At 38.3% G+C, this 26,480-nt stretch overlaps 1 protein-coding gene across 4 annotated transcripts in view; it reads right to left on the reverse strand.

Moving 5' to 3' along the window:
• Window positions 1-26,480, reverse strand: part of PHKA2 (phosphorylase kinase regulatory subunit alpha 2) — a 1,461,438-nt gene that overhangs the window by 98,998 nt on the left and 1,335,960 nt on the right. For all 4 annotated transcript variants that reach the window (XM_044073068.1, XM_044073067.1, XM_044073065.1 and 1 more), the window contains one exon: window positions 23,354-23,407. In XM_044073068.1, coding sequence (XP_043929003.1) covers window positions 23,354-23,407 — 54 coding nt within the window. The remainder of the gene's footprint in view (window positions 1-23,353; window positions 23,408-26,480) is intronic.

Consider the following 26,480-nt stretch of genomic DNA (forward strand, 5'->3'; position numbering starts at 1 on the left):
TAGTAGCCATCTATATTCCTCCACAAGACAACATTCCTCTACTCAAAAATATTCTTTCATACTTTTCTCAACACATCCCCAATGAAACTATCCTCATTGGGGATGTCAACATTAACTGGTTAACTCTCAGTAATCCATACTCTAATACTCATATCATATTATACGGCTTTACACAGCTAATCACCCAACCTTCTCATACAAACAACTCTCACACATCTTGTACTCTTATTGACTGTGTTCTTGTATCTAATCCTTCCAAATAACATAACCCTGAAACCCTACCAAACACCCCGAGCGACCACTCCCCTACAAAAGTGCTTAGGTTCACTCTCCACTTCTCAAAATCTCCTAGATTTATCACTTGCCGCAAACTCTCTAACTTCCATCCAGAAACCTTTAATGTCCTCTCTAAAGTAAACTGGAAATTCCCTACCCAACTCCCACTAGATGAAGCAGTCCTAGCTTTCAACTCCACCTTTCTTAGCATCTTAGATTCACTTGCTCACCCTCGCAAAGTCTGAATTAAGTCCACCATATTTCCATGGCTTTCAAAAGCCACTCATACCCTTATGATAACCAGAGACAAATTATGGAAAAAATGGTCACAAACTAAGCTCCCTGCAGACTTGCAAAAATATGAACATAGAAATCTGACAAACAAAACACAAAAACAAAGATAAAAAGGACTTCTATAACAAACCTCCCACAGCCCTAAAATCTAATCCTAAAAAATTCTGGAACTCTATTAACCAAATATTACATCCCGGTAATCTTAGCTCCCCCAATCCATGCCCAGACAAGACATCTGAAGAAACTGCCACTATCTAAAATACCTATTTTATCAATTCAATATCTAAGCTACTGAACTCTAACCCAAACTACTCAACTACTAACATCTCCAACTTTTCTGAACCTACTCCTAATACTATCGCCTCAAATACCTTCTCCCTCAAACATGTACCTACTAGCTACATCAAAACCATGCTCAGCATAAGCTGACAATATTTCTTCCACTTTTCTTCTACTAGCAGCTGACTCTCTTGCTCTCCCTGTATCTATCCTAATTAATCGCTCTATCTCTGATATCTAAAGTCCCTTCCATCTGTAAACAATGCAACACTACCTATACACAAAGGAGGAAACTCCTCTGATTTCTCCAATTTTAGACCTATCGCTATCCTCTCCCCTCTCTCTAAAGTACTAGAAAAATGTATTCATAAACAAGTTATGCAGTACCTAATGCATGAAAATCTGCTTACACCCACTCAACACTGCTTCAGATCCAAACATAGCAGCACTACAGCTCTAATATCCTTCTGCAGCACTGTCTCTATAGCCATGGATGACCATAAACTTATTTCTTGCCTATTCTTGAACCTCTCAAAAGCTTTCAACACTCTTCTGCTGCACAAACTGCATAACCTCAACATCTCCTCTGATACTGTTGCATGGCTTTCCAGCTACCTCACTGATAGATAATCAGTGAGATGGCACTCTGCACTCTACCCTCCTATCCCTGTAAAAATAGATGTACCTCAAGAGTCTATCCTAGGGCCTTTACTTTTTAATATCTTTACAAGTCAGCTCTATACCTCCTGTTCTCAATCATCTTTAGTGCAATATGCAGATGACTCTACAGTCATTACTACAGCCAACTCTCCCTCTAAGCTCTTTGTAGCTACTCAGGCATCTTTTAACTTAGTTGAAATGTGGCTCTCCAACAACCAGCTCATCCTTAACCCTAAAACAACAAAGCTGTTACTCTTGCTACCTAAAAAGTTCAGCAATATTAAACCCTCCTTCTCCATACAGTCCTTTAATAACACTCCCATTAAGGTAGAATTCAGCACTAAGCTCTTAGGTGTAACCATCAATGATCAGCTTAAATTTGACTTGCATGTTAATAACTGTATCAAAAGGACTCATTCAAAACTAGGACTCCTTTACCGTTACAAGAAATTACTTACCCAGAAGCCAAGATTACTCTCTCTTACCTACCTTCTACCCAGTCTAATGTACAATTCTCAAATTCTCACAAATCTTAACTCAGCACTCCTGACCAAACTCGAATCTACCTACAACAAGGTAGATAGACTTACTGCCCAACAAACCTGAAAACCCCATCGCCTCTCTCTAAAACACCTAAACTGGCTTTAATTACCCCACCAGCTTCTTCTCTCTCAGCTCCAGATCATTTATTTTATCCTATACCAGCCTTCCTACTGCCCAGCACTACCCTCTCTCATCTCCCTTTATTCTCCCCCCTCCAGACCTCTCCGAAGCTCCAAACAAGACCTACTACAAATCTACAAACCCAAGTCTAAATTTGGACACAACATGTACAGCTATCACCCCACTATTGCCTGAAATAAGGCTCCCACTAGAAATCAGAACCCTTACACATCCTAAGCAATTTAAGACAGCCACCAAAGAGCACTTAAAAAAGTCACTGGTCCTGCCACTGCACTCTCCCTCCTTAAACATCCCCTACTTCCCATACCTTAATCTACTTTCTGCCCTCAAATCACACTTCTCACTAGCTCTCTCTAATCTTTCTTGACTACTCTTTATACTGTCTTCTAAAATATATTAAGCAAATTGCCTCAGAGAAACATTCTATTGTAATTGTCTTGCCTTCGTGCAACTACATTATGATAAAACTGGGTTTTTGTAACCACTTACCCCAAAACTATATTCATTAGACATACTTTCTTTTTATGCATCTTGAAATAGTTTTGCTATACTCCTGATTACTGATGCTGTATAACATTGTATTGCTACTTAATGGCTTGTAAAAATCCTGTAATGCTGCTGTTTAATGCTAATTTATAATGAAAATTGTATAATATGTTGGAGCTTTTCTCCCCGGGCCTCTGCTGAAAAATGTCTCTTCAGCTCAGTCGGACAATCTCAGTCAACAAATGTAAAATAAATAAATAATAAATAGAGGGATTTGGCATCTATAGTAACTAAGATACCATTATCTTTGCATGCCAGCTTCTTGATTTTATGTAATAATCAAAAGAATATTTGATTAAGTTAAATCTCCTAATAACTACTTGCTGTAGCCAATAATCTACAAATATGACCATACCTTCTGTTTTAGAGCCACTGCTTGCAAAAATTGGTCTTAAGGGTGGCTCTAACAGGTTTTTATTAATCATTTTCAGGTCAAATTTTAGGGCTCCTGATATTAAACTACTCTGCTAAGTCCAAATTCAATCGATTTTCCATGACCCAACCATAAACAATGAAACTGATCAACCTATAAGTTTTGTCAACCTCACTCTATTGAACTTCCTTATAACAGTGTTCATCACTTAACACATCATACATTTTAGTCACACAATCAGCTATGTCAAAAATGACAGTGAATTGCCATGGTCTGCTTTAGTAACCAGCAAACCTGGAATGTTACATAATCTCGAAAGTGTTTCTCTTTCACCAAAACTTACGAAATTTGCTACCTGGTTTGCCAAACAAAGCTGCATGTACATCTTTACTGGATCATAGGAGGTTAATAGGCTATTGGCCCTAAGGCCTTTACAAGCATAGCCAAGTTACACCCTTATTCCCATATGGATCAAGATACATAGTCTATGTTTGTGAGTGAATCTAAGATCAGCATTGGCTGACCCTAAGAGAGACATAGGTAAAACCCCTGGTGTAAATTTATGTTTTCCCATCCAATTGTCCATGTTACACTTAAATAGGGTCATTGAGGAGCTCTGTTTGTTCCAGAAGAGTGCTAACCTCTGGGAAGCATATCTATCTCTCCAACATGTCCTGTTAATATCTCAGGCTAGGTTAAGATCCCTAGAGTGAGTGAATCTTGTCCCATTGGATTTGCAGATGTGCAGCAACTTCATCAAGGTAAGCTCTGAGACTGCTCTGTAGGCCAGGCACAAGTCTGTCCATGTAGGTCATGTGTTGTAGGTCTTGAATTTTCTTGGTGAGAAACTTCTGAGGCCTCTCCAGTTGCTGCAGATGTCTGTTGAGGTACATACAGAAGGAAGCATTGTACTCTATTATTGATCTGATGAGAGACAAGTACAGGGGATTTATAACCTCCTTAGCTTTGGATGTTATACCCTTGCTTATGAGGTATACAATGTAGAAGGTCTTCCCTTACTACTGGGGACACCTGATGATCAAAATTAAGGTTGGTATCAACTTACGTTTCTAAATCTCTCAGCACTGGGTTTGAACTTCGGGGGATATTACTAATGTTGCAATTAGCAGGGATTTCGCTTTTGCCGAAGATGATAATGCATTTTTTGTATTTAGATTTAGTCTGTGGCTTTGACCCCAATCATTTGTTTGTGTTAGCCCATTTTGTAGTATGTTGACATCTTTGGAGGGGTTCAGTGATAGCACCCCTATTTTCACTTGGACTTCTGAAATATAGATACCAAACAGTAGGGGGCATAGCACAAATCACTGTAGAACACCACCAGTAGCAGGTCTGCTAGTAGAGTTGGCATTCCCAATTTTGACTGTATGTGTTCTGCTTGTGAGCCAGCTGGCAACCCAACTAGTGATGTAAGGGTTAATCCTCAGCTGGGCAAGTTTCTCAGTTATGCCTGAGTTATGGATTGTGTCAAAAGCCTTGACTATGTTGAGATAGGCAGTGTGAACTGTTTTGCCTTCATCCAGGGACTTGGTGACATTCAAAGAAGTCCACCAGGTTTAGCAGGCAAGATCTGTTCTTAATGAAGCCAAACTGGGTCAGGTCAAGAGTTTGAGGGTCACCTAAATTTTGATGATCTCCATAATGATTCTTTCCATGGCCTTTCCTCCTCTCTGGAGATACTAGGCAAAGGACTGGTGACAGGTACATTATGGGGTATGATTGGTGGGGACAGGGGGTAAAGTTTTCACGAAACCAGTCTGCTAACAGGTTGGCGATGTCCTCAAGTTCAGTATAAGAGGTACCATCCACAGCTAGCTCTGCACAAAGCTGGGCCTTCCTTTTTAGCTTTTGCATGTAGCTAAAGAATGCTTTGCAATTCATCTTAGCTAGATATGCTAATTTAGTTTCATAATTAGCTTTAGAGGAATTTACAAGATGTCTAATCTCCTTGCTTTTGCTTTGGAGGGGGTTCTTCCTTTGCTGAGACCATTCCCTCTTGTTTTTGGACAGATGTTTCTTTCTCTTATTTTATAACCTATTTATGCCAGATGTTCACCAGGGTGGCTTATTTTTTCATGAGGGTCTTGATTTGATCTGTTCTGGTACGACATTTATGTAGGGGTTTATACATGACATTTGTGCTCACCTCGGTATAGGGGTCATTGCTGTCAGTGTTGGAAGGGGGTCTGAAACTATTGATGCCATTGATCAGTAGAATATAGTTTGTTTTGGAGAGATTTTTTTTACTTTTTTGCTCCTGAGGGTAGTTCAAGTATGATCGTTACTTCGAACAAGACTGATTTATGATCAGACTTTATCATGGAGGACCCCACACACTGGGTGGTGCAGCAATCTTCCATGTTGGTGAGCACTGTGTCAAGGAAATTATATCCCCTTGTGGGGGTGCTGACTATCTGCTCCAGAGCATTTGTGTTAAAGTCCAGGAACCTTTGGGTGAGCACGTTTGTACTCATATATGTTACCCAATCGACGTAAGGATAGTTAAAGTCACCCATGACCAGGGTATTTGGGTGTACTGAGAGTGACTCAAGTAGGTCCAAGTAGGCTGTGTGGTTACTGCATTTCATGGTGCAGGACCTATAGCTAACAATGATGAGGAGGGGGTCTTTCCTACAGTTAATTGGACTTGGAGTAACTCTAGGGAGCCATACTTTTTAATCAGCCTAGAGATGTATACGTCTTCAATGAAGACGGATACTACTCCTTCTCCCCTGTCTTTTTTTCAAGTTCATTGTGTGGTCTAAATGTGTGAAAAGCAGTGAAGCCCTGCATGGCCATGGTGCTCTCTGAGGCCTTGAACCAGTCTCTGACTGCGCAGACATCAGCATCTTCCAGGGTGAGAAGTGCTTCAAGTGAGTGCAGTTTATGACTTGGACTCCTAGCATTAAGCAGAGTTGATTTTGATTTCAAAGGTGACAGCTTTATGGATGGAACTTAGCATGGAGGATGTGACATTGGGGTAGGTGTGCAGCATTCTCCCATATTTGTGAGTACAAGGTCCCCTTATGTTAGAGTCTCTAGTGAGCATATCCACTAATTGGTCAATGGTATTTGCATTTGCAAAGCCCAGGAATATCTTTCTCTGCATATTTAAGGCCATGTAGGATTCCCATTCTATAGAGGGGTTATGAAAGTCCTCCATGGGTAAGGTGTTTGTTTGGATAGTAAGGGGTCTCCCATAGGTCTAAGTATGAACTGTGAGTTTCTTGGGAACTAGACCTATAGCTAGCTAAGATTTGGTACAGGATTTTAGCTATGGTGATCAGCACATAGGGAAACTCCAGTGCACCATGCTGTTTAATCAACTTAGAGGTATGCTTGTTATTCATGCATACTGAGACACACCTTAGATCTGTTTGTGCAGCTACTGGTCTAAAAGTGTGGCAGGTACTGAATCCTTGCACTGCTGGAGCATTCTCCAAGGCTTTAAACCATTGCTAACTCTTGGCTATGCCCATGCACCTCATTTGTATGATCTATATTAACAAACAGTTCATACCCTTACTGACCTAACATACCTCTCAACCTGGAAACATCAAAAATCTGGACAAAGGCCCATGTAAAATAGGTACAAATCTGTTTGCTGATTAACATAAAATGTGCATACATAACATGTAACCCCACCCTCTCCAGTGGAATTGTGGGATAACAACTTTCAAACGCAAACTGAAGAACAGACAACCAAAATATGGCCCCAGCCCAGAGTCCCACTGCAGCCATTCCAATGTCCCATTACTTGGCTATTTTGCCCCATTTACGATATACACTTCAATGTGCAAACTGCTTTACCTATACAATGAGGATTTGGATTTTATTTTACATTTTATAGCACAATTACTAATAGACATCTGCTAAACAAAGCAATACAGTCTCACAATGAAAACACACTTGGCATTAAAACTTCTCTGCCCTTGAAACTCAGATTCATTGAAACAGCATTGAAACCCACATCTAAAGAAAATGCTAAGCTAGTAATATTTCAATAGGGAATGGATGGCAAACTGATAACAGGTTAATAGTTACTACATATCCCCGCCAAAGAAGGACATTCTCAGGACTGCAGCATCCACCCCCTTTAAAAGTACAACACAGTACAGTATCAGCAATCCATCTACATACTGTGGGACTATAGCCCACAGCCTTTTGCAGCAAAAGCAAGTATACTACCTGTTGTACTACTAGCAATGCAAGTAGACTTCACATAAGCAGCACTAAACTTCTCTTTCACTGAAGAACAGTGCAGCACAAGAAATCAGGAAAAAAACAAAATTTATTGAGGGGGGACAAAGGCCCAAAACTGGGGACACATTTTAAACACTGCTTGTATAATCTTAGAAAGAATAAAATATTGTTATCTGTTTCCTGAAAGACAGGAAGACAAACTTAAATGGCTATCATTATTTAGTGAATTCAGTTCTCACTGAGTTGCCAGAAAACCATACATTTTATTTTATTTTTATTTAACATTTGTTTACTGGGAAAACACTGAGTCCAGACGTATGTCTTTGTATCCTGGGAGGAAACCGGAGCTCACAGAGGAAACCCACACAAATGCAGGGGGGACATGCAGACTCCACACATTAGGCACTTCAGTCAAGAATCGAAACAGAGAACCTCTTGCTGTGAGGCAGCAACACTACCACTGCACCATCGAAATTTTAAGAGGAACAGATCAACACTATGAGCCAAACATTCCACACATTCTGTGAAAATTTGTACAGTTAAGAGCTATAACTCCTTCAATCAGAAGTGGTGGTATTAGTAGAGAACTCAGACTCTTGCTCCTTGTACTTAAGGTACGGGGTTTAAGCCTGAGTAACCCTACCTGCCAGGTATACTTATCTGGGGAATTACACACACACACACACACACACACACACACACACGCACGCACGCACACACACACGCACGCACACACACACACACACACACACACACACACACACACACACACACACACACACACACACACACACACACACACACACACACACACACCAGAGCCAGTTAAAATAAATGTAGCATGGAATGCAGCAACAGTTGAGCCAGCAGCAAAGAGCCAGTTAAAACTAAAACTAAACTAAATAAATCCATGATAAACTGAATGCCATGAATGCAGCAAGAGTTGAACTGCTGTGGACACATACAGTTGAAAGATCATTTAGAGGTTTGTAAGGAACAAACCTGCACACAGTATGATGCACAACAAATAATAACAGTTGTTTTTTCTTCTTACCTGGACTGGAGGACTCTGCAAAATTTAAATTATGTCACCTGCCATCGCTGTTATTCTCCCTATTTCCCTCCCAGTCCAACAGCCAGTAGCTGATGTCATCACGTCTCATGCATACTCCTATAGGCTGGTGATGCGTGGTGACATCAGTAAAAAATTTAAAGTGGTAATACAAAAAAAAAAAAAAAAAAGACTGAGAAATTTGGAAATTAAGGGGGCCACTCAAACATTCGTAGCACCCCAATATTTTGTTTTCAAAACCAGTAAATACTGAGGAATTTGGTATGGCTGAGAGGTCTGTAACCTAACCTCTCATCATACTATCTATCTATATTATTCAACATCTGCCCTCCACCCTTTTTTACTTCCTAGCAGAATAAACTACTAATATTTTTGTAAATACTAATTGTCATATTTAATCGTCATTTTTTTCTTTTTACTTTTACATCATTGGTGTCTCCACATGCTTTTCTGTATCCTATGTATTTAACTATCAAATTGTATGCACATGTTTTAGTTACATTTGTGCTAGTGTTTTATTTGATGTTTAACTCTCTGGAACTTTCCTCCCCAGGCATTCACTAAAAATGGGCATTTATTATCCAGTTGGACTTTCCTTATAAACAAATGAAAATAAATATTAAATAAAAATATATAAATGTCCTGGTAACTGCACAAATGCCTATATTCTCAATGGTTAGGAGAGGTTGGGAGGACTGTAGTTTTTTGTTCAGGCTCCTGGCATTGCGCAGTAACACCTTGAGGTTTAGTTGAGTTGAATTTGCTATATCATTGGATTTGTCAATTTGGCATTGCCTAAGAAAGGCTCTGGGGGTAGATAAAGTTTTAACCAGTATAGTACTAAGCATAGAGGGGACAGGTGCAAATCATTCCTGGCATAACAATGTGACCTATTAATCATGTCCTCCCATGCTGATAAACACTGGGTCTCCTTAGAATGACACCAGCAAATTGTTAAAATCAATCATCTTTTGTTCATATTGTGGCATCAGTCTCAGCAAAGGTAATGTTCTGCTTAGTTGTACGGTCATGTTAGCTTGAGACTTATAGTCCAAAAGCTCCACAATGACTCTCTTCATATAGTTCAGGGTAGTACATCTCAGGCCATTTACATCTGGACAATGATGGAATCATACTAGTACCTGTGATACAATGACTTGAATTTGTGCATAACTTGGAGGATCCTGGTTCCAGATAGGCAAATAACCATTATCTTTGCCTTGTTCAGCCTAGCTAAAGGGGCATCAGTATGCCTTACAATGGAGTCCCCTATGACTAGAGTCCTGAGAAGTGTGATTGCTTGCCTTTTGGGCTTTATATTTAGGGCTCCAATGAATGTGGCTGTATGCGTGGTGTTAGGTGTTGTTTTTGTTGAGTGCTTTTGGACTTGCCGAGGATATGCTTTGCCAACTTGGACACCTTCCTGTTCAGTAATGACATGATACTGCTTCCTTGGACACCTTCCTGTCCAGTAATGACATGATACTGCTTCCTTGTCTCTCCAGGTTATGCTATTACACTCCTGATTAATTTGTTCTGGAGTACTTACAGCCTCATGTTACAAGACAAAGAAACCCCCAAGGGGGAAAAGAACAGTGACTACTGACAAGTCAAAGACCACCCCAACCCGAGAGACTATTGAACTTTTTTATGTAACTATATTCTGCAAACTCAGATATATGCCTTTCCCCACAGATTTTTGAGAGCCCCCCAGCTATGTAAATGACAGGAGGAAGGCCACAAGGAAGATGAAAGGACCCTGAAAGAGTTATCAATCTCCTAAATTATCACTATATATTTACCCTAACAGGATCACCTGAAGTCTGTCGGGTCATTAAATGAAAACTATTTCCTCTCTTAGGGCATTAAATGAAGTCTGTTTCCGGTTGCACAAGTACGGTTCCAGTTTGAGTTAACTCATCACTAGACACCAGACTCCATACCTTTTAACCACTGTCTAATGCTGCATAGTATTAGCTTGTATTCACTGGCCAATTTTCAGTATAGCCAGAATGCTGAGTACTTAACCATAGTCTACTGACATCATACAAAGAATCACCATTTTCTGCCTTCTGTCCAACCAGTAGGTAAACATCTTGTCTTTTGTAGCCTGCTCTCGGTTTTGTTTTTCCCTGATGTGTTTAATATATATTTTCCCCTTCACTAACAAATATTGCAGCGTTTGTACTCCTTTTCCCATTCTGTGTCTGTTATACATTTCATGGCCTAGGGAAGTAAATACTGAGGGAAGAAATATCCAGGGAATTGTTATGGCTAGGCTTGTATAGGCCCTAGGGCCGATAGCCTAGTACCAACCTATGAACCTATAATATCTCACCAACGTCGTCATGTTGCCAGCGTGAAACAGGTCTCATGCTTCTTTAGTAGGCAATTTTCCTGGTGAGTAGAAGAGTGAAAGATATGGGTACCTTGCTATGCTTAACAGCTGGCAAATTTGGTGAGATACGAGTCAACCGTATTCTCTATTCCAACACATTCAAAAAGTACATAAAGAAGTGTTTGAGAAGGTACCTCCCTTTGTCTTTCAATACATTTCTGGTCATCACACAGTATGTCCACTCTGCTACAACTAGTCCTCGGCTATTCATTAATGCCTGCATACAACAAAATACAAATTCCATAGAAACAATCTTTTTCACGTTCTCTCTTTTGGATGATCAACACGTTCCTCTTGGAGTCATTTTTAGGCTGTCACACTTATTCTGCCAATGCTCTCCTTCTTTGCCAATTCTTTTATGGGGCAGTCTTACTCATTTGAAAAAGATTGTAACTCAGGGTTACAGTTTTTACATTGAAGCCATTAGGACAGAAGTGACAGTTTCATAAACTGCAAAAATATTTTTGATCTCATCAGGGTCTTTAATCACTCTTTTTTTTTTTTTTTGCCCTATAGGACTTGCGCTAACATTTGACATTGCAACGATTGTATTAACATAAAATGTAGCACTGCATTTTGAAATTCCCTTGACTATTCATGTGCATGCTTTGTGCCTCGTATATCACGCAACTATTTCCACTGTTTATAAACAACTATAAAACAAAATATGTATTTCCCCATTATGAAAATTCACAGCTTGATAGTTTACAACAAAATTCATCATAGTACTTAGTGGTATATGTGACTTCTGTTTCAAAATATTAGCAATGCAGATTAAAATATATTTGTCCCTACTTAGAAAATCTTAATTTGAAGTTTTAGAGACTAAAAGCTTCCAACTAGGCGGCATTTTTTTAAATTTATTTACTTTTAACTGGGTAAATAATTCCTTCTCAAATGCACATACACACAAATATAAGCATGGTGGCTTGGTGGTAACATCTCTTCCTAAAAGATTTAAAATATGGGGTTCAGTGTTGACCTCAAGTCATGTCTGTATGGGTGTTTGCCATGTTTTCCCCACAGCTTTGCTTCTCATCTTGCGAACATCATTCTGTTTGATTAGCTACTCTAAACCATCCATACAAACACATTTAATATTGCTTTGGCAAGTGAATGTTGGTCAGATCATGTTATGTTGATCAAAATGCATTGAAGTTGGAATCAGCAAATCATGGAGTAACTCAACCCCTGCAAGATCCATGTTTAAACTCATACCTGAGGTTGGATGATTTGTATGTTGATATATCATGTTCGGTATTGTTAGGATCAACAAAAGTGCATTTGACAACAATGAATACAATCATATATCCACACCACAACAAATTTGAATATACTGTCTCCAAAATTGCAAAACAATGGGGAAAAGGATAACTTACTTACTTCATTGTCTCCCTGTGCTGGCAAACATGCAATGCATCAACTTGTCATGTGCAAATGCCGGTCTATATTAAATCAGTGAACGCTGATTTATCGACCCCATGTAATCAAAAGCTTACAATCCCAAACACTCGGAACAGCGATTTTTTTTCCCATTGCTGTTCCACAAAAATAAATAAATAAATAAATAAAAATAAAAACTTCAAAACATTACATAAAGTGGGGGCCTTTGCCCCCAACACACCCCCTACTTAAATATACCAACTCCGAGATAGCACTACAGTGACGAAAACGGCAAAGCAACTGAGGCAGCCAAGACATTTCTTTCCCAGGGAAAGAAATCGCTTATATGACGTTTCGCTATTTTGCTGTTTCCTGCTTTCAAGTTTGATCAAGATGCATTCGAAGGATTGCATCTTCGATTATATAATAGGAACCCGCAAATGCATGGTGCAGAACTATCTATTACATTGACTTACATAGCTACACAGTAGTGATATGCATTCCTCAATTTAATGAACTCCAATTAAATGAATTGGCAAAACAGATTAAGTGAATCATTTTGGCTATATTGCAGGAACAATACATACACACATACATATTAGTATTTAGAATTGCCCTGAGCTAATGTACATGCATGCATATTTCTCTTAACCATTTTAATAATCCTACTGGACAGCAATTACAGAGGGGAGCTTATTTTTCATGCCAATATGAATAACTTTTTTCAGATGGATGACTTGGACGAGCAGTGTTTTCTCTGGGAGAAATCTAAGTAGATTTGTATAAGATGTGTTTGAATTTCAACATCACTACTACATTCCGCATAGTCAACAATGAGTGTGTAAACGCCTCCTGCTTTAACCCCCGTCCCAACCCATACTATAAAAAAACTACTTAGTAAGCTCAAGCCCACCAGCCTAGCTGCTGACAACCTCCCATCAGAATTCCTCAAAGCTGCCTCCAAAGTCATAGCCTACCCCATTTCTATCCTTATTAACCGCTCTATCGCTGAGAACTATGGTCGCACTAATCTGGAAAGTCTCCCATATCACCCCACTGCATAAAGGTGGCAACTCTACTGAGCTTACTAATTACAGGCCCACTGCCATTCTTTCACCTCTCTCCAAAATACTAGAAAAAGTTATTCACTCCCAGCTTCTACATTACCTTCTCTCCAATAACCTCCTCTCAAACACACAACATGGTTCTCGCCCCCACCACAGACACAACATGGTTCTCGCCCCCACCACAGCACAACTGCCCTCCTCAGTTTTACCGACACAATAAATGAACACAGAAATACAAATATGTCTTGTCCATCTTTCTAGAGCTCTCAAAGGCATTCAACACAGTTTCATACCAAAAACTGCTGTCACAACTGGCCACATTACATCTCAGTCATTCTTCCCTAGCTTGGTTCCACAGCTGTCTAACCAAATGCCAGCAGGCTGTTAGATGGCAACAGGAGCTATCATCATTGCTCCCTGTTAACATAGGAGTTCCACAAGGTTCCATATTAGGCCTCCTACTTTTTACCATCTTCACAATTCAACTCCATAAATCCACATCTCTCGCCTCTGTCATCCAATATGCAGATGAATCTACCCTGATATGCTCCGTCCCCTCTCTGACACAACTACAGGCTATAACACAACAATTCTTCCTAGAAGTAGAATCCTGGCCAACTAACACTAACCTCATACTGCACCCATACAAGACCAAACTCATGCTCCCCACCAAAACACCCAATCCCTCAGCCACTTTTTAAATTCACTCCTCCAAAAACACAATTATAAACACCAGCTCACATACCAAATTACTAGGTGTCACAATTGATAGCAAATTAAAATTCGACCTACACCTCTCTCAAATCATTAAAAAAACACATCAAACTAGGCTCTCTTTACCGAATTAATCCTTTCCTAACTAGCCATTCTAGACTAAGCATCGCCAGGACTCATCCCGTATCTACTGTTCTCTATGCTTCTCCCATCTTTACAAACCTTAACAAAACTGACCTTACCAAACTTGAATCAGCCTACAATAAAATAGCCAATTTTGCCACTAGCTCCCCATGTAGGTCCCACCACTGCTCTGCCCTACAACAAATAAATTGGCTATTCCCACAACAACTAACCTATACCCAACTTGTCTTTTCTTACCAACTAATATACCAGCCAAACAGAACCCCAGCCCTACAACAATTACTCCAACCATATACCAACACTCGGCAACTCTGATCCTCGCACAAAACACTCCTCCAAGTATCCAAAAGCAACAAGAAATCCGGGGATGCCCTCTACTCCCACCACATTTCTAAACTTTGGAACTCAATTCCTCAACACATCCTAAATGCTACCAACCTACACCAATTCAAAACTCTGCTCAAAGACCACCTCACTAACAACTGTCTCTAATCCTGCACCAAGCCAGGCTAATACCACATAAGCCCACATCAAATTTCATCTCCTAAATTTTAGAGTTTCCATGTATACCTCACTCTCACTTGTTAACACCACCTATCAGCTACCTACCATAAGAGTATAATTTGATAATTTTTTTTTGTAAGGGTATACATATGTATACATATTAAAGTATACTCAAATGATCAATAAAGATGGACCCCTGCCCTAAAAAAATATATATATATATATATATATATATATATATATATATATATATATATATATATATGACTTTACTATATTTTAATAACTTTCTCCTTTGTATATTGTACTTTCTTAGATATTTCTATTAAATTCTATGTAAAACCAACACTGTATCTGTCAACTTTTGGAATAAATTGTTCTTTGGTGGATCCTTTTTTGTTGTTTCTTACTGTATCTGTCAATGTTGCTCTTGTTTTATTGGAGCTTTTCTCCCCGGGCCTCTGCTGAAAATGGGCTCACACCCAGATGGACTATCCCGGTCAGCAAATGTAAAATAAATAAATTTATGGGTTTTTTTTTTTTCTTACACTGAAATGAATGTGAAAAGTTGTTCATGATTTACTTTTTATTTTTTTTTATTTTTTTCATTAAATGTAAATATAGCTTTGGGACTGAGGATTGTTTTTGGTGGGCTATGGTGTCTTCAGGTTCTGTGTTTGCCTGCATTCTGTGTGTGTAATGTTTTAGTAATTAGAAAAAATATTGTGAGACTACAGAAATTTTGGAAAGGCTGATGATGCATTTAGGATGAAAACATACCTTTGATGGTGCTCCAAATTGAAGATAAAACTAAGACAGTGCACAAGGTATATATCATTTCTTTGGTTTGATCCCCTCTCTTAATCATCAGACCTCCCCAAACCACCTACTGATCCATTTGATCTAGAAGGGGTGGCAGTTTCATGGCTCACTTGTTCCCCTCAAGGCAAGAGTTAGGATCGGTGAGTGATGCCATAGTATACATCTACAATCCTTTTAGCCATATTCATATTTATTGGCTATAAGAAGCATATTACATCTAGATTCTTGCTATGAACCTCGCTGTTGCAAAAGTAAGATAAATGCATGCTGCTTCACAGATAATAGTCACCAGGGAACTGAAGAGAAATCAACCAGCAGTTTTAAAAGTTGTAGCACACAATGCACTGCCACACAAGTGGTAAGAAGTAAAATACTTGGTTAATCCTCAAACAGCTTTAAAAACTGTCATATACCTTGTGCTTCTGCAGAATCTTTTTTTAAACAAATGTTTTTACATATGTACAGCTAAAGGTTTCTATGTATTACAAAGAATTATGAACTGATCTTTGATCAACTGTTTGTTAAATGTTCAAAAAATGGATATTAAGGAATCCACCTCGTATCTTTCATTCTTAAAGTGAAGTTATTGACATCCACTTCTTCACATGAAACCAAGCACAGAACCAAGAAGGAAACCAAATCCAAGGCAACAGGACCCGAATCTCAAAAGATGTAGTCACAAAACCAGTGGGTTAAAGCAGCTCCTTTATTAACACGAATTAAAACCAAACAGTTAAAACATTTTTAACTCTGAAGAAGCTTGGTAATAACTGAGCGAAAGCGCTTGGTGGATTTACTGTTTGGTTTTAATTCGTGTTAATAAAGGAGCTGCTTTAACCCACTGGTTTTGCAACTACATCTTTTGAGATTCGGGTCCTGTTGCCTTGGATCCACTTCTTCACCATAACTGTCTACTAATGATCTAAACCCAGCCATAATTCTCTGTGCATCTTGCATACTAAATGCCTCTAGTATCATGTCATATATGTGATAGCCAGGAAACACTGATGCTTCTGACATTTGTTCTACTTCAGGCAAGTATTAAAAGGAATAAAACAAAATATAAATAAATTGCTGAGGTCTAGCTTGGAGCCTTTTAAACTTGAACATACTTCTCAATGTTTTAGTGAAAGAAATCTGCAAATTCACAGAAAATTCCACACCAGAAAATACGAACACAGCTCAATATGTTAGCAAAATAAATCCACCGGAATAGCTAAAACCACAATAGTGTTTTAATGCAAATGAAAACAGCGGTCTCAAACGTCAAGCGCTTTCACTAGTCTAAGCTAGCTTCATCAGGGTTCTGATGAAGCTAGCTTAGACTAGTGAAAGCGCTTGACGTTTGAGACCACTGTTTTCATTTGCATTAAAACACTATTGTGGTTTTAGCTATTCCGGTGGATTTATTTTGCTAACATATTGAGCTGTGTTCGTATTTTCTGGTGTGGAATTTTCTGTGAATTTGCTGGTGTAGTTCCACACGGGACGTGGTTGTTTCTAGTGAAAGAAATCTGGATAAAGCCAAAATAATGGGGGAGGGGTGCAAAGGCCCCAAAATCAGGACACATTTTAATTATTATCTTTATAAATGTAGACATTTACTAGAATATTAGCGTTTGCATCACTATGAATTTTTTGAAGTCTGAAACTCAAATGTGTGTCATTATTTGATGACATCAATCTGCAATGAATTGCCAAAAAAAACACAAACTTTATGAAGAACAGACTAAAATTTTGATGCAAAGATCTGGACTTTCTGTGAAAAACTTGACACTTGAGAGGTATGTTTACATATTCATCTTTGTTTTATGTACCACAGCCAAACAGCTGAAACCATTGCAAGCAACTACAAAATGCAGCATGCTCTCCAATACAGTGGTGTCCTTACTTATCAAGGGGGATACAGAAGTAAGGCAATTACACATAGGATGATACTAGGCTACTGGCCCAGCGGCCCTAATAAGCGTAGCCCAAAATTTCGCCCATGTTCCCTCAAAGTGAAAATACACCTTTTGTACTTTCATCATTGATGGTCCAGGAGCCAGTAAACATTCAAATTAATGCATGTGGCTGAAATGAGCCAATACCAAGAGTGCTGAACTATGCTGATGATTACACTTTCATGATGAATAATTGCAGTAGGCCAATCATTCCACTAACAGCTATTATTAAGCATTTGAAGTGATTCCTGGGTTGCGTATGATGCCAGGAAAGTCAGAATACCTGTGTTTACTTCATTCATATTCACTGTATTATTTATATTAGAACCAAGGGGTTTATTTTTCTTTTTTCACAACATTAAATAACTGCAGTTGGAAAGTATACCCTTTATATCTTATAGACATTATGTAAATTTGTAAATTTATTGCTAATCGTCTGCCAACCCCCCCACGAGGGATTGTTAACAATTAAAGAAAAAATACTGCTCTGTCAACAGACTTTAACCACAACTATGCCATTCAAATGAAACAATATACTGTTTAGGAAAATGTACTTCACAAATGTGTAGAAAATCAGGCACTCACCAAAACTGGACTTCATGAAAGAAAGCCCAAACTACTGACTGTCAGGAAAAATTCCTAAAAGCTGGCAATGCTAATCTAAACTAATCTAGCAACAGGAATGACCAAATTATAGTTCAGGGTTTATGTTTGAAGATTTAAGAGATGAAAGATCTGAACAAAAAAATCTCCCTGACAGAAAGTGTAGATACCTCACTTTCAAAGCAGCATGACTTGTAAAGAATAGTTAGGGTGGCAAAACATGAACAGCTTCACATCGTGTGAAGATTGTAAAGGTTTAAGTTCAGGGTAGCTCTTTCTTAAGCAACTTTTGATTTGTAGCATAAAGAGCAAACAAACATCCATATCTATAAGGCATTTAAGACATCTGTCTGATGAACTCCTGGGATAACAGACAGTGCTGAATGACACAATCTTACACAGTTATACAAATCCACAGAAAACAGGACTTTCCTATGGCTGTTTATATACCAGACCACACGTATATGCTCTGCTTATATTAGAACATGGCTTAAAGCCAATAAAAGGAAAGTGTTATGCACATAAAGCACCACTATCTTTTATAGACTCTCACTCTGGAAATCTGCTCCATAAGGATTTTAAGGGAATGTGATATTCTAGATGAGTTTTGCAGCTGAAGCATGCTGTTTTATAAATCACCAGCCTGAAAAAAGAAGAAAACGGCATACCAGAAAGAAGGTGGGCTAGTATCTGCCGCCTCCACCAGAGTTTCCTGAAGTTGTATCTTATTGCTGTAGGTCATCTACATGCTGTTACTATCAGACATATCTGCTGCACAACTTTCGTCTGAAGGTTTACATATGAGGCCAAAGAGATAAACAGATTCTTCAGTCCAGGAAGTAGGAAAGTATTAAACCATGGACCACTGGATGATGGCCTGAAAGTAAACAAAGATCACTGAAGTCTCCTTCCACAGAACACTAAGGAGAAACTTATCCTGGCTTGTGTCTAAGACTATTACAACATACCAAAGGGACTGCTGAGATAATGGAGGATTTGTGAAGGCTAATTAACATATGCTTGTGACTCAAACAAATGAAGAGTCTGACCAGAGTCAGCAGGACCTAATCCATGGACAGGGTTAGCAAAACATATAATTATGAAGATAAAATATACCGCAATCTTTACCAATTATCATGCCAAAAAGTTACTCTTGAACAAATTGAGATGGCTGTGGTACGGAAATTGGTATCATCCCCTCAGATCGTTTAAAAATAATGATATTAAAATTTAATTTCTACTTATGATACTAAAATGAAATCCCTGCTTGGTCTAATTTGGTGAAAGGAATGTTAAAGTACCTGTTCAAAGGAGGACAAGAACTTAATTTTATATTACAACAATGGGTTTCAGAGGACAGCAGAATGACTGTAAAGGGTATTCATAAAAGGCAATTCTGCAAAAGTTCTAGGATGCGACAGGAGGTGTTTACTCCTAAACATAGATGGCAAACTAGTGAAGAGCCACTTGTTGTCAACAAAGCAAACTGACTGACTAGCTTACACATCGACATCCCTACTAATAGGAAACATACGAGTGCAATGATACATTCATTCGACATACTCCCTGCTCACAGCCAAACACAGAAAATCAACTTACATACTTTTTACACGGGGGCAAGCCCCTCACACCTCATATGGCTGAGAAGGCCCTCAGCACCCCAATAAAATTTCTATAACCAACTCTGAACATGCACTTACTTTGGGGATACATGCTTGGGGTACAGAGTAGAACAAACGCCCATCTCACACAACTCTCACAAATTCCACACTCATCTTCCATATGATACATAGCAAAACACACACCCTGAGTTAACTTTCCAACACGCAGACACACGAGAATGCACATCAGAAGCATAGCATCACTCACAAAGCAAACCTATGATACAGCAATGGTTAAGGGCAGGTGAATTTAAATCAAAAGATGAAAGGGTAATAATAATGGTGTCCCAAGATACTGGGCTATGTACATAGGATCATAGGAGATTACTAGGCTATTGTCCCAGAGGTCATATTAAGCCTAGCCGTTTCAACCCAATGTAATACCATAGATGTACTAGTCAGTACCCAAGATTGCATTTAGTGATGACTGCTCATGTCCAGGAGGGTTGTGGGTGCTACTCCCGGTAAGAATTTACAGTGCCCCATCCACTCATCCAGGTTTCTCTTGAACAGTGTCATAGAGGTGCTCTGTTTCACATGAATTGGTAGCCTGTTCTAAAGTAGTGGAAGTTGCTGGAGATAAATCTGTACCTCCAGCATGTCCTATTTAAGTCACAGGCCTTATTTAAGTCCCTGGAATGGGCATCCCTAGACTCATTTGATTTACAGATATGCAGTAATGTCATTAGATTTGGGTCTTGGGTTGCTCTGGAGGCCCCCCAAAAGTCTATATGATATGGAGTATAGTAACAGGGATTTTAGTTGGTCCATGTAAGGCTCATACTGGAGGCCATTGATCTTGATTGTTAGAAACCTCTGAGGTCTCTCTAATTGCTGTAGATGCTTAGTACAGTACATACTGAATGGAGTGTTATATTCAATTATGGGCCAGATAAGTGCCGAGTATCAGGGGGGGTTATAACTTCTTTTGTTCTTGAGGTGATGCCTTTACTAATCAAGTGAGCTATGTGGAAAGCTTTCCTTACAATAGTACACAAATGATGGTCGAAGTTAAGGTCAAGGTCAACCTGTGATCCCAGGTCCCTTAGCCCTTCATGGTTACGTAGGGTATTGTTACTGATTTGATAGTGTGAAGGAACATTGTTTGTGCTGAAGGGAATGATGATGCATTTCTTTGCATTCAGTTTGAGACCATGAATAATACACCAGTTGCTGAACTGTGTGAGAGCATCCTGGAGTATACTAACATCATTTGGGGATTCAATTATTGCACCTAGTTTGCAGTAGTCTGCAAACTTTGTCAGCCACAACCCTTAAGTTCTGACCTGACCTTCTAAGAAATATATACCAAACAGTAGGGGGCCCAGCACTGACCCCCTGTGGCACCCTGCTGGTAACAGGTCTGCTGGTTGATGTGGATTTACCCACTTTGATAGTGTATGTCCAGTTTGCGAGCCAGTTGGCAAACCATCTTACAACAAAGGGATTTACATTCATTTTGCTAAGTTTATCTGTAATGCCTGAATATGGGATTATATCGAAAGCCTTTGCCTGGTAGTGGTATGCTGTGTGTACAGATCTACCCTCATCAATGTCAATGGCATCTGCCCTTCACAAAGCCGAATTGGGTAGGGTACAGGGTTTGGAGGTCACCTATGCCTTTGTTTATAAGGTCCATAATGATGCATTCCGTGGCCTTACAGATGAGGTTGGGAAGGCTTAATGGTCTAATTCCCCGGGTCTGTTACTACGCCACCTTTGTGGAGGGGAATAATTGTAGGTGTTCTCCATTCTGCAGGAAAAAACCCTGTGGTTAGGCTATGACTGAAAAGGGTGATTGGTTTACAAAGTCTATTGAAAAAGTGTAAGAGAGAGACAAATGCAGGTTTTATAACAGATATGAAATAATAGAAATGGAAATAGTTGCACATCTTGTTACTGGGTGTGACAGACTCATGGCTTATATTGAAATGTGGCAGGGCTATTGCATTGGAAATTGTGAAAACACTACAATACGGCTGAGAAGAATTGGAAATACAAACTACAAACCGTTATTGTCAGTGATGAACTTTGGATCACATGGGATCACCCAGTACCAACAGTTGAGAAAACAAATGCAAGAAAAACAGATATAGCATAATAAGAACAAAAGACAATGATAGAATTAATCACTGAAACTGCTATACCAAAAAGTTAGTGATTTTCATGCTGTGATACACAAAGTAATAAAATACCAGGATTTTTGCAATCAGAAATGATAGCAAAGTAAAAGAAGGCACCCTGACATTTCCAATAATACTAGAAGCAACAGGACTAATAAAAAGAATTTACAATCATATTTAAATGTCACCAATACATGTAGTCACATGACTGCAGAAGGAGGGGTACATTGTAGGAGCTGAAAAGACCAGTCTTGGTTAACATCAAAGATTGAAACAATACTAATTTCATGAACTCTAATCATACCCTGACTAAGGAATGAGGTCCATTCCCATCATGGTATTAGAAACTCGGAACATTTAAAAAAATATATCTATTCAACAAACGTGCACTTTGATGAGATGGCACTTCACCACCATGGATATAATAAAGTAGGCTGTATCTGTCAGGGCCCATTATTTGCATAGTCCACACGAGGGGATTTTTAACAATATGTTAAGATAAAGAAAAAACTACGCTAAACCCAGCTTTGCTATGTGCTCTTTTGGAGAGATGAGAGGACCTACTGTGAGGGGAGTGTATAAAGGCATAGGTACTATGATTTGCTTATTTTTACATGTCATAAAGGCATTGAAAGGAGTAGGTAGACATTTCTGCTCTCAGAAATTAACTATTATTCCCAAATTTCAGACACTGATGCTGTTTTCCCTAACTCATATGAAATCTTAGTGATGGGGTAGTCACTTAACAGGAATCAATCATAATACTTGACTTCAGGTCTTTGTCAAAGCTGGCCAGCATGTATCATTTTTTTTTTTTTTTGTATTTTATTTGAAATGAATATGTCTAAAAGACATTCAGTCTTCTAATCTTAGATAACTCATTCAGTCTTGCTTGGTGCTAACAGTTATCAACATCATGCTAACTACTGGCAAATCATACACATTGTTCATGGCTTTACGTTCAGGCACTTTATCCACTAGCAGACTTCATGTATTTAATTGGAGATTACAGCTATCAAAACATCACTAAACTGTTGAAAACAGTAAAACTTAAAAATGGTTTTCAAACGAAAATAAATCAAATGGTGGATGATGTAAAAATGATGTCAACGGTGTAAAGGTTTTGAACTGGTAATAAGAAATGAAGAGGGTAGCGGACAATGTCAGCTTTATAGAGAGCGTTCACACCATGCATTGCTGCAAAAGTATGTTACCTTACAAAGGGTGACACTTCAACTGCTGCAAAAATCAAGCCAATGAATAGGTCTCATGAAAAAAAGAAATTTATATCTTACACTACTTTAAGAATCCTCACAGAAAAGATCATAAATATTTTTGAATGCTGTCACATTACTTTTCCAAAGAAAGAAATTAAACAATACTGACAATTCTTTCCTAACATGGGTGGAAAGGACAGAAAAAGGGTAAAAGACTTGCACAATTGCACTATCTAATTGAAATACTTTCAGTATGCTTTCAGCATTTGAATATATAACATTCATTATGTCTTATCCCTGGAGATCAACATGCATCCTTTGCTACTTTACCAATAGAAATATTATTTCATCTGAACTAAAGCTTACCTCTTTTGTGGTCGAGGAAGGAAGGACATACCCAGCTATTGAAAGACCATGACACTGAAATAAATACAAAAATTAGGTCTTTAGTAAAGAAAATCACATGAGAATATGTAGATTGTCATCTGATAATTAAGGAAAGTTTTGCAGAATATCATATGGAGACTTAAAATGTGTTACAAACATGTCACATTACTTGTTTTGTGCAACACTTTTAGGTAAAAGTATTCAGCAATTGTTAGTGGTTAACTTGTGACCTAAAACAGTTATTGAAACAAAGGATCAGTGCTTGCTGTACAGCTGTACCAGTGGGGAGTCTTACTTGGGGACCTGTAGGGAGACAGATATAGAGATATCCAGATACTGGGCTGTATGTGTTCCCTGTGTGCTCTTAAGGGAAATTGTGTTGATGCAGTGGCTTCTGCATCTGGAAATACTGAGTGTATCCATTTGTATTCCAAGTGCATGTCCCTCTCAAGTCTCAGAGTTGAGGATTCAGGCACCACGATTACTGGCCCATCGTGGAGACAACACATATTGGTGGCCATCACATATCGGTAGCAGTGGTGGGCATCACATTCCCGTACTCGGGAATTGTTGATCTCGCACACTTGTTGACTATCTGTACAATCTACCAAATGGGGTCGATTAAACAGATGTTGACCAAACCAATGGAACCCAAAAATCTAACTGACCACAAGTTCAATCACCAGATCTTGGAAAACCACTAAAATTATTCTACTACCAAAAATTCCAAACCTTGTTACTGTGGATATTTTAGACTCACTGCTAATCTGCCACTGACTAAAATACTTGGAGAAACTTAAAGACACATGTTTTCTCCTTCATAAATAATCCCTAAATGTTAATTGACTCGCAGCATGGGCTCAATACCTCTTCCTCAAGATATGACCATATCTTTAAAAATACAGACAAATGTCTCATCACAGGTGATGTGCTGCTCAACCATATGATGGCTGTGTCCAACTAAATTATCCTGTGATTAATAAGCTATGCAGCTAGTTGTTCCTCAGCTGACATCCTGAAATGGCTCAGAGACTGCCTCATAGACCTTGAAAAATTAATTATGAAGGTGCTGCATGCTGTGCTTTCTGTACTGGAACCAAAGTCTTCTTAAGATACTAAGTCTTGTTGGCTGTTTACTGCTGAATCAGAGTCTGGCTATAACGCAAAAGTTTTGCATAAATTCATTTGCAGTCTGTTTAAAACACAGAGCCTTGCAAACTGCACACTGATAAAGAAATATACATTGCAGCACCATATTGTTTTAATTTCAGAGCAGAACAAAAAAAAGAAGTGTACGGTGCCCAAACGAACAACTCATAAAAACCAGGACACTTGTCGAATTAGGGCAATGTAACACGGTCCACAATCCAGGAATATATAAAAACACTGACTTATTCGGTATTCACCACAATAAAATGTTAAGCGCTTTCATCATATCAAGCATGACTTCCTCAGAACAGGTTCTGAGGAAGTTATGCTTGACATGATGAAAGCGCTTAACATTTTGTTGTGGTGAATACCGAATAAATCAGTGTTTTTATATATTCAGAGCAAATAACTTATTTTTATAACAGACTACACATACTATACTGTTACATAGGTTCATAGGTTGGTACTAAGCTATCAGCCCTAGGGCCTATACAAGCCTAGCCATAACAATTCACTGGATATTTCTTCCCACAGCTTTTAGCTTTAATGTACAAGGTTTGCTTCACGATCAGTATGAATTATAATTCTCCTATACGATACCTCAGAACAAGTGTATTCCTACAAATATCTCTAACATTAGCTTGATTTTTACAGTCTATACTTTTCTTGGATCCTGGTTTTCTTCTTGGTATCTCTCTTTAGACTTTGTATGGAAGCATCTACTAGGAAACACTTCTGCTGATGCTTGTAAGAAAGCATATAATAATTTACTTTTTAGACTTTCTTTTTAAGGAAATGTCTTATGAGAAGGCACGTACAAATTGTTTTCTGCTGATCATGTCCATTCAAACTGTTTTGCTGATATTGTAAGAACACATATTTTTAAGGAAACATCTTGTAAGAAAGCATGTACTGCTGATTTGTAAAAAGCATGTCCATTCATCTGTCAAACTTCCTTTCTAATATTGTAGGAAAACATACAGAATTGTTTTTTTACAGTTTCTGCTGATTCTGTAAGGAAGCATGCCCATTAACAAATGTTTCTTGTTTTTTTAAAACATCACTTTTTTAGCCAGGGTTATGTCACATAGTATGGATGCCAGTTTTACATTGCTAAGCTATATTCCTTCATTTAAGCAAACCTTTTCTTCTATGCTTTATCTTTCAGCGTATTTAAAGTAGAATTGATTTTAATTTATTTTAATCCTTTATTCACTGCTCAACACACACTAACAGTTCCCTCTTTTCATTTCAAACCACATTAGGAAACAAAACCTTTAGTTTTCTTTTGATACAAGTCAAAATGCAATTTTACACAATTAATACAATGATAAAAAATATTACTACCAGAACTGAGTGTATAATTTAATCTGACAACTTTTCTGTTACAGACCATTATGTGAAAATATTTTACCAGTTATGAGCTGTCTGCTTTAGTTTTTCTGTAACTTGATTAATTTATTTTTTTACCTGATACTAAGAGTTTATAGACAAACTAATATTTACAAGAGGCAATACTAGAGGATTAAGAAAAACATGGTTTATACACTGAAGAATGCTGTTTACATATTAGTCTATTAGCGGTATGAGTACAATATTTTAATATAATTCTCTTCTAACTGGGGTAACTAATACTGGTACGGATAAAATGGTGGTCCAAAAACCAGTGACAAAACTACAACTTGACAAATTATTTTTGAACTTGTTACATTACAATGTGTCCTGTACAGTATGTATCTACACAGACTGTTAGCTACCCATACATTTCAATCCAGTTGGTACTCAGGACCCATTTTTTAAACATGGTTTTTCACATATATTTATTAGACATTAATTTTACAAACAAAAACTGCAAAATACATTTAGTCCAATCTATAAATTTAGTAGCATTAACATCAAGCAAAAGCTTTTTGAAAATGTATGTCTCTTTTGTGATGTCCATATAGTAGGTAAATGT

Source organism: Protopterus annectens, chromosome 5.part1 (genome assembly GCF_019279795.1).
Source record: "Protopterus annectens isolate FY-2018-M chromosome 5.part1, PAN1.0, whole genome shotgun sequence".
Classification (NCBI taxonomy): domain Eukaryota; kingdom Metazoa; phylum Chordata; order Ceratodontiformes; family Protopteridae; genus Protopterus; species Protopterus annectens.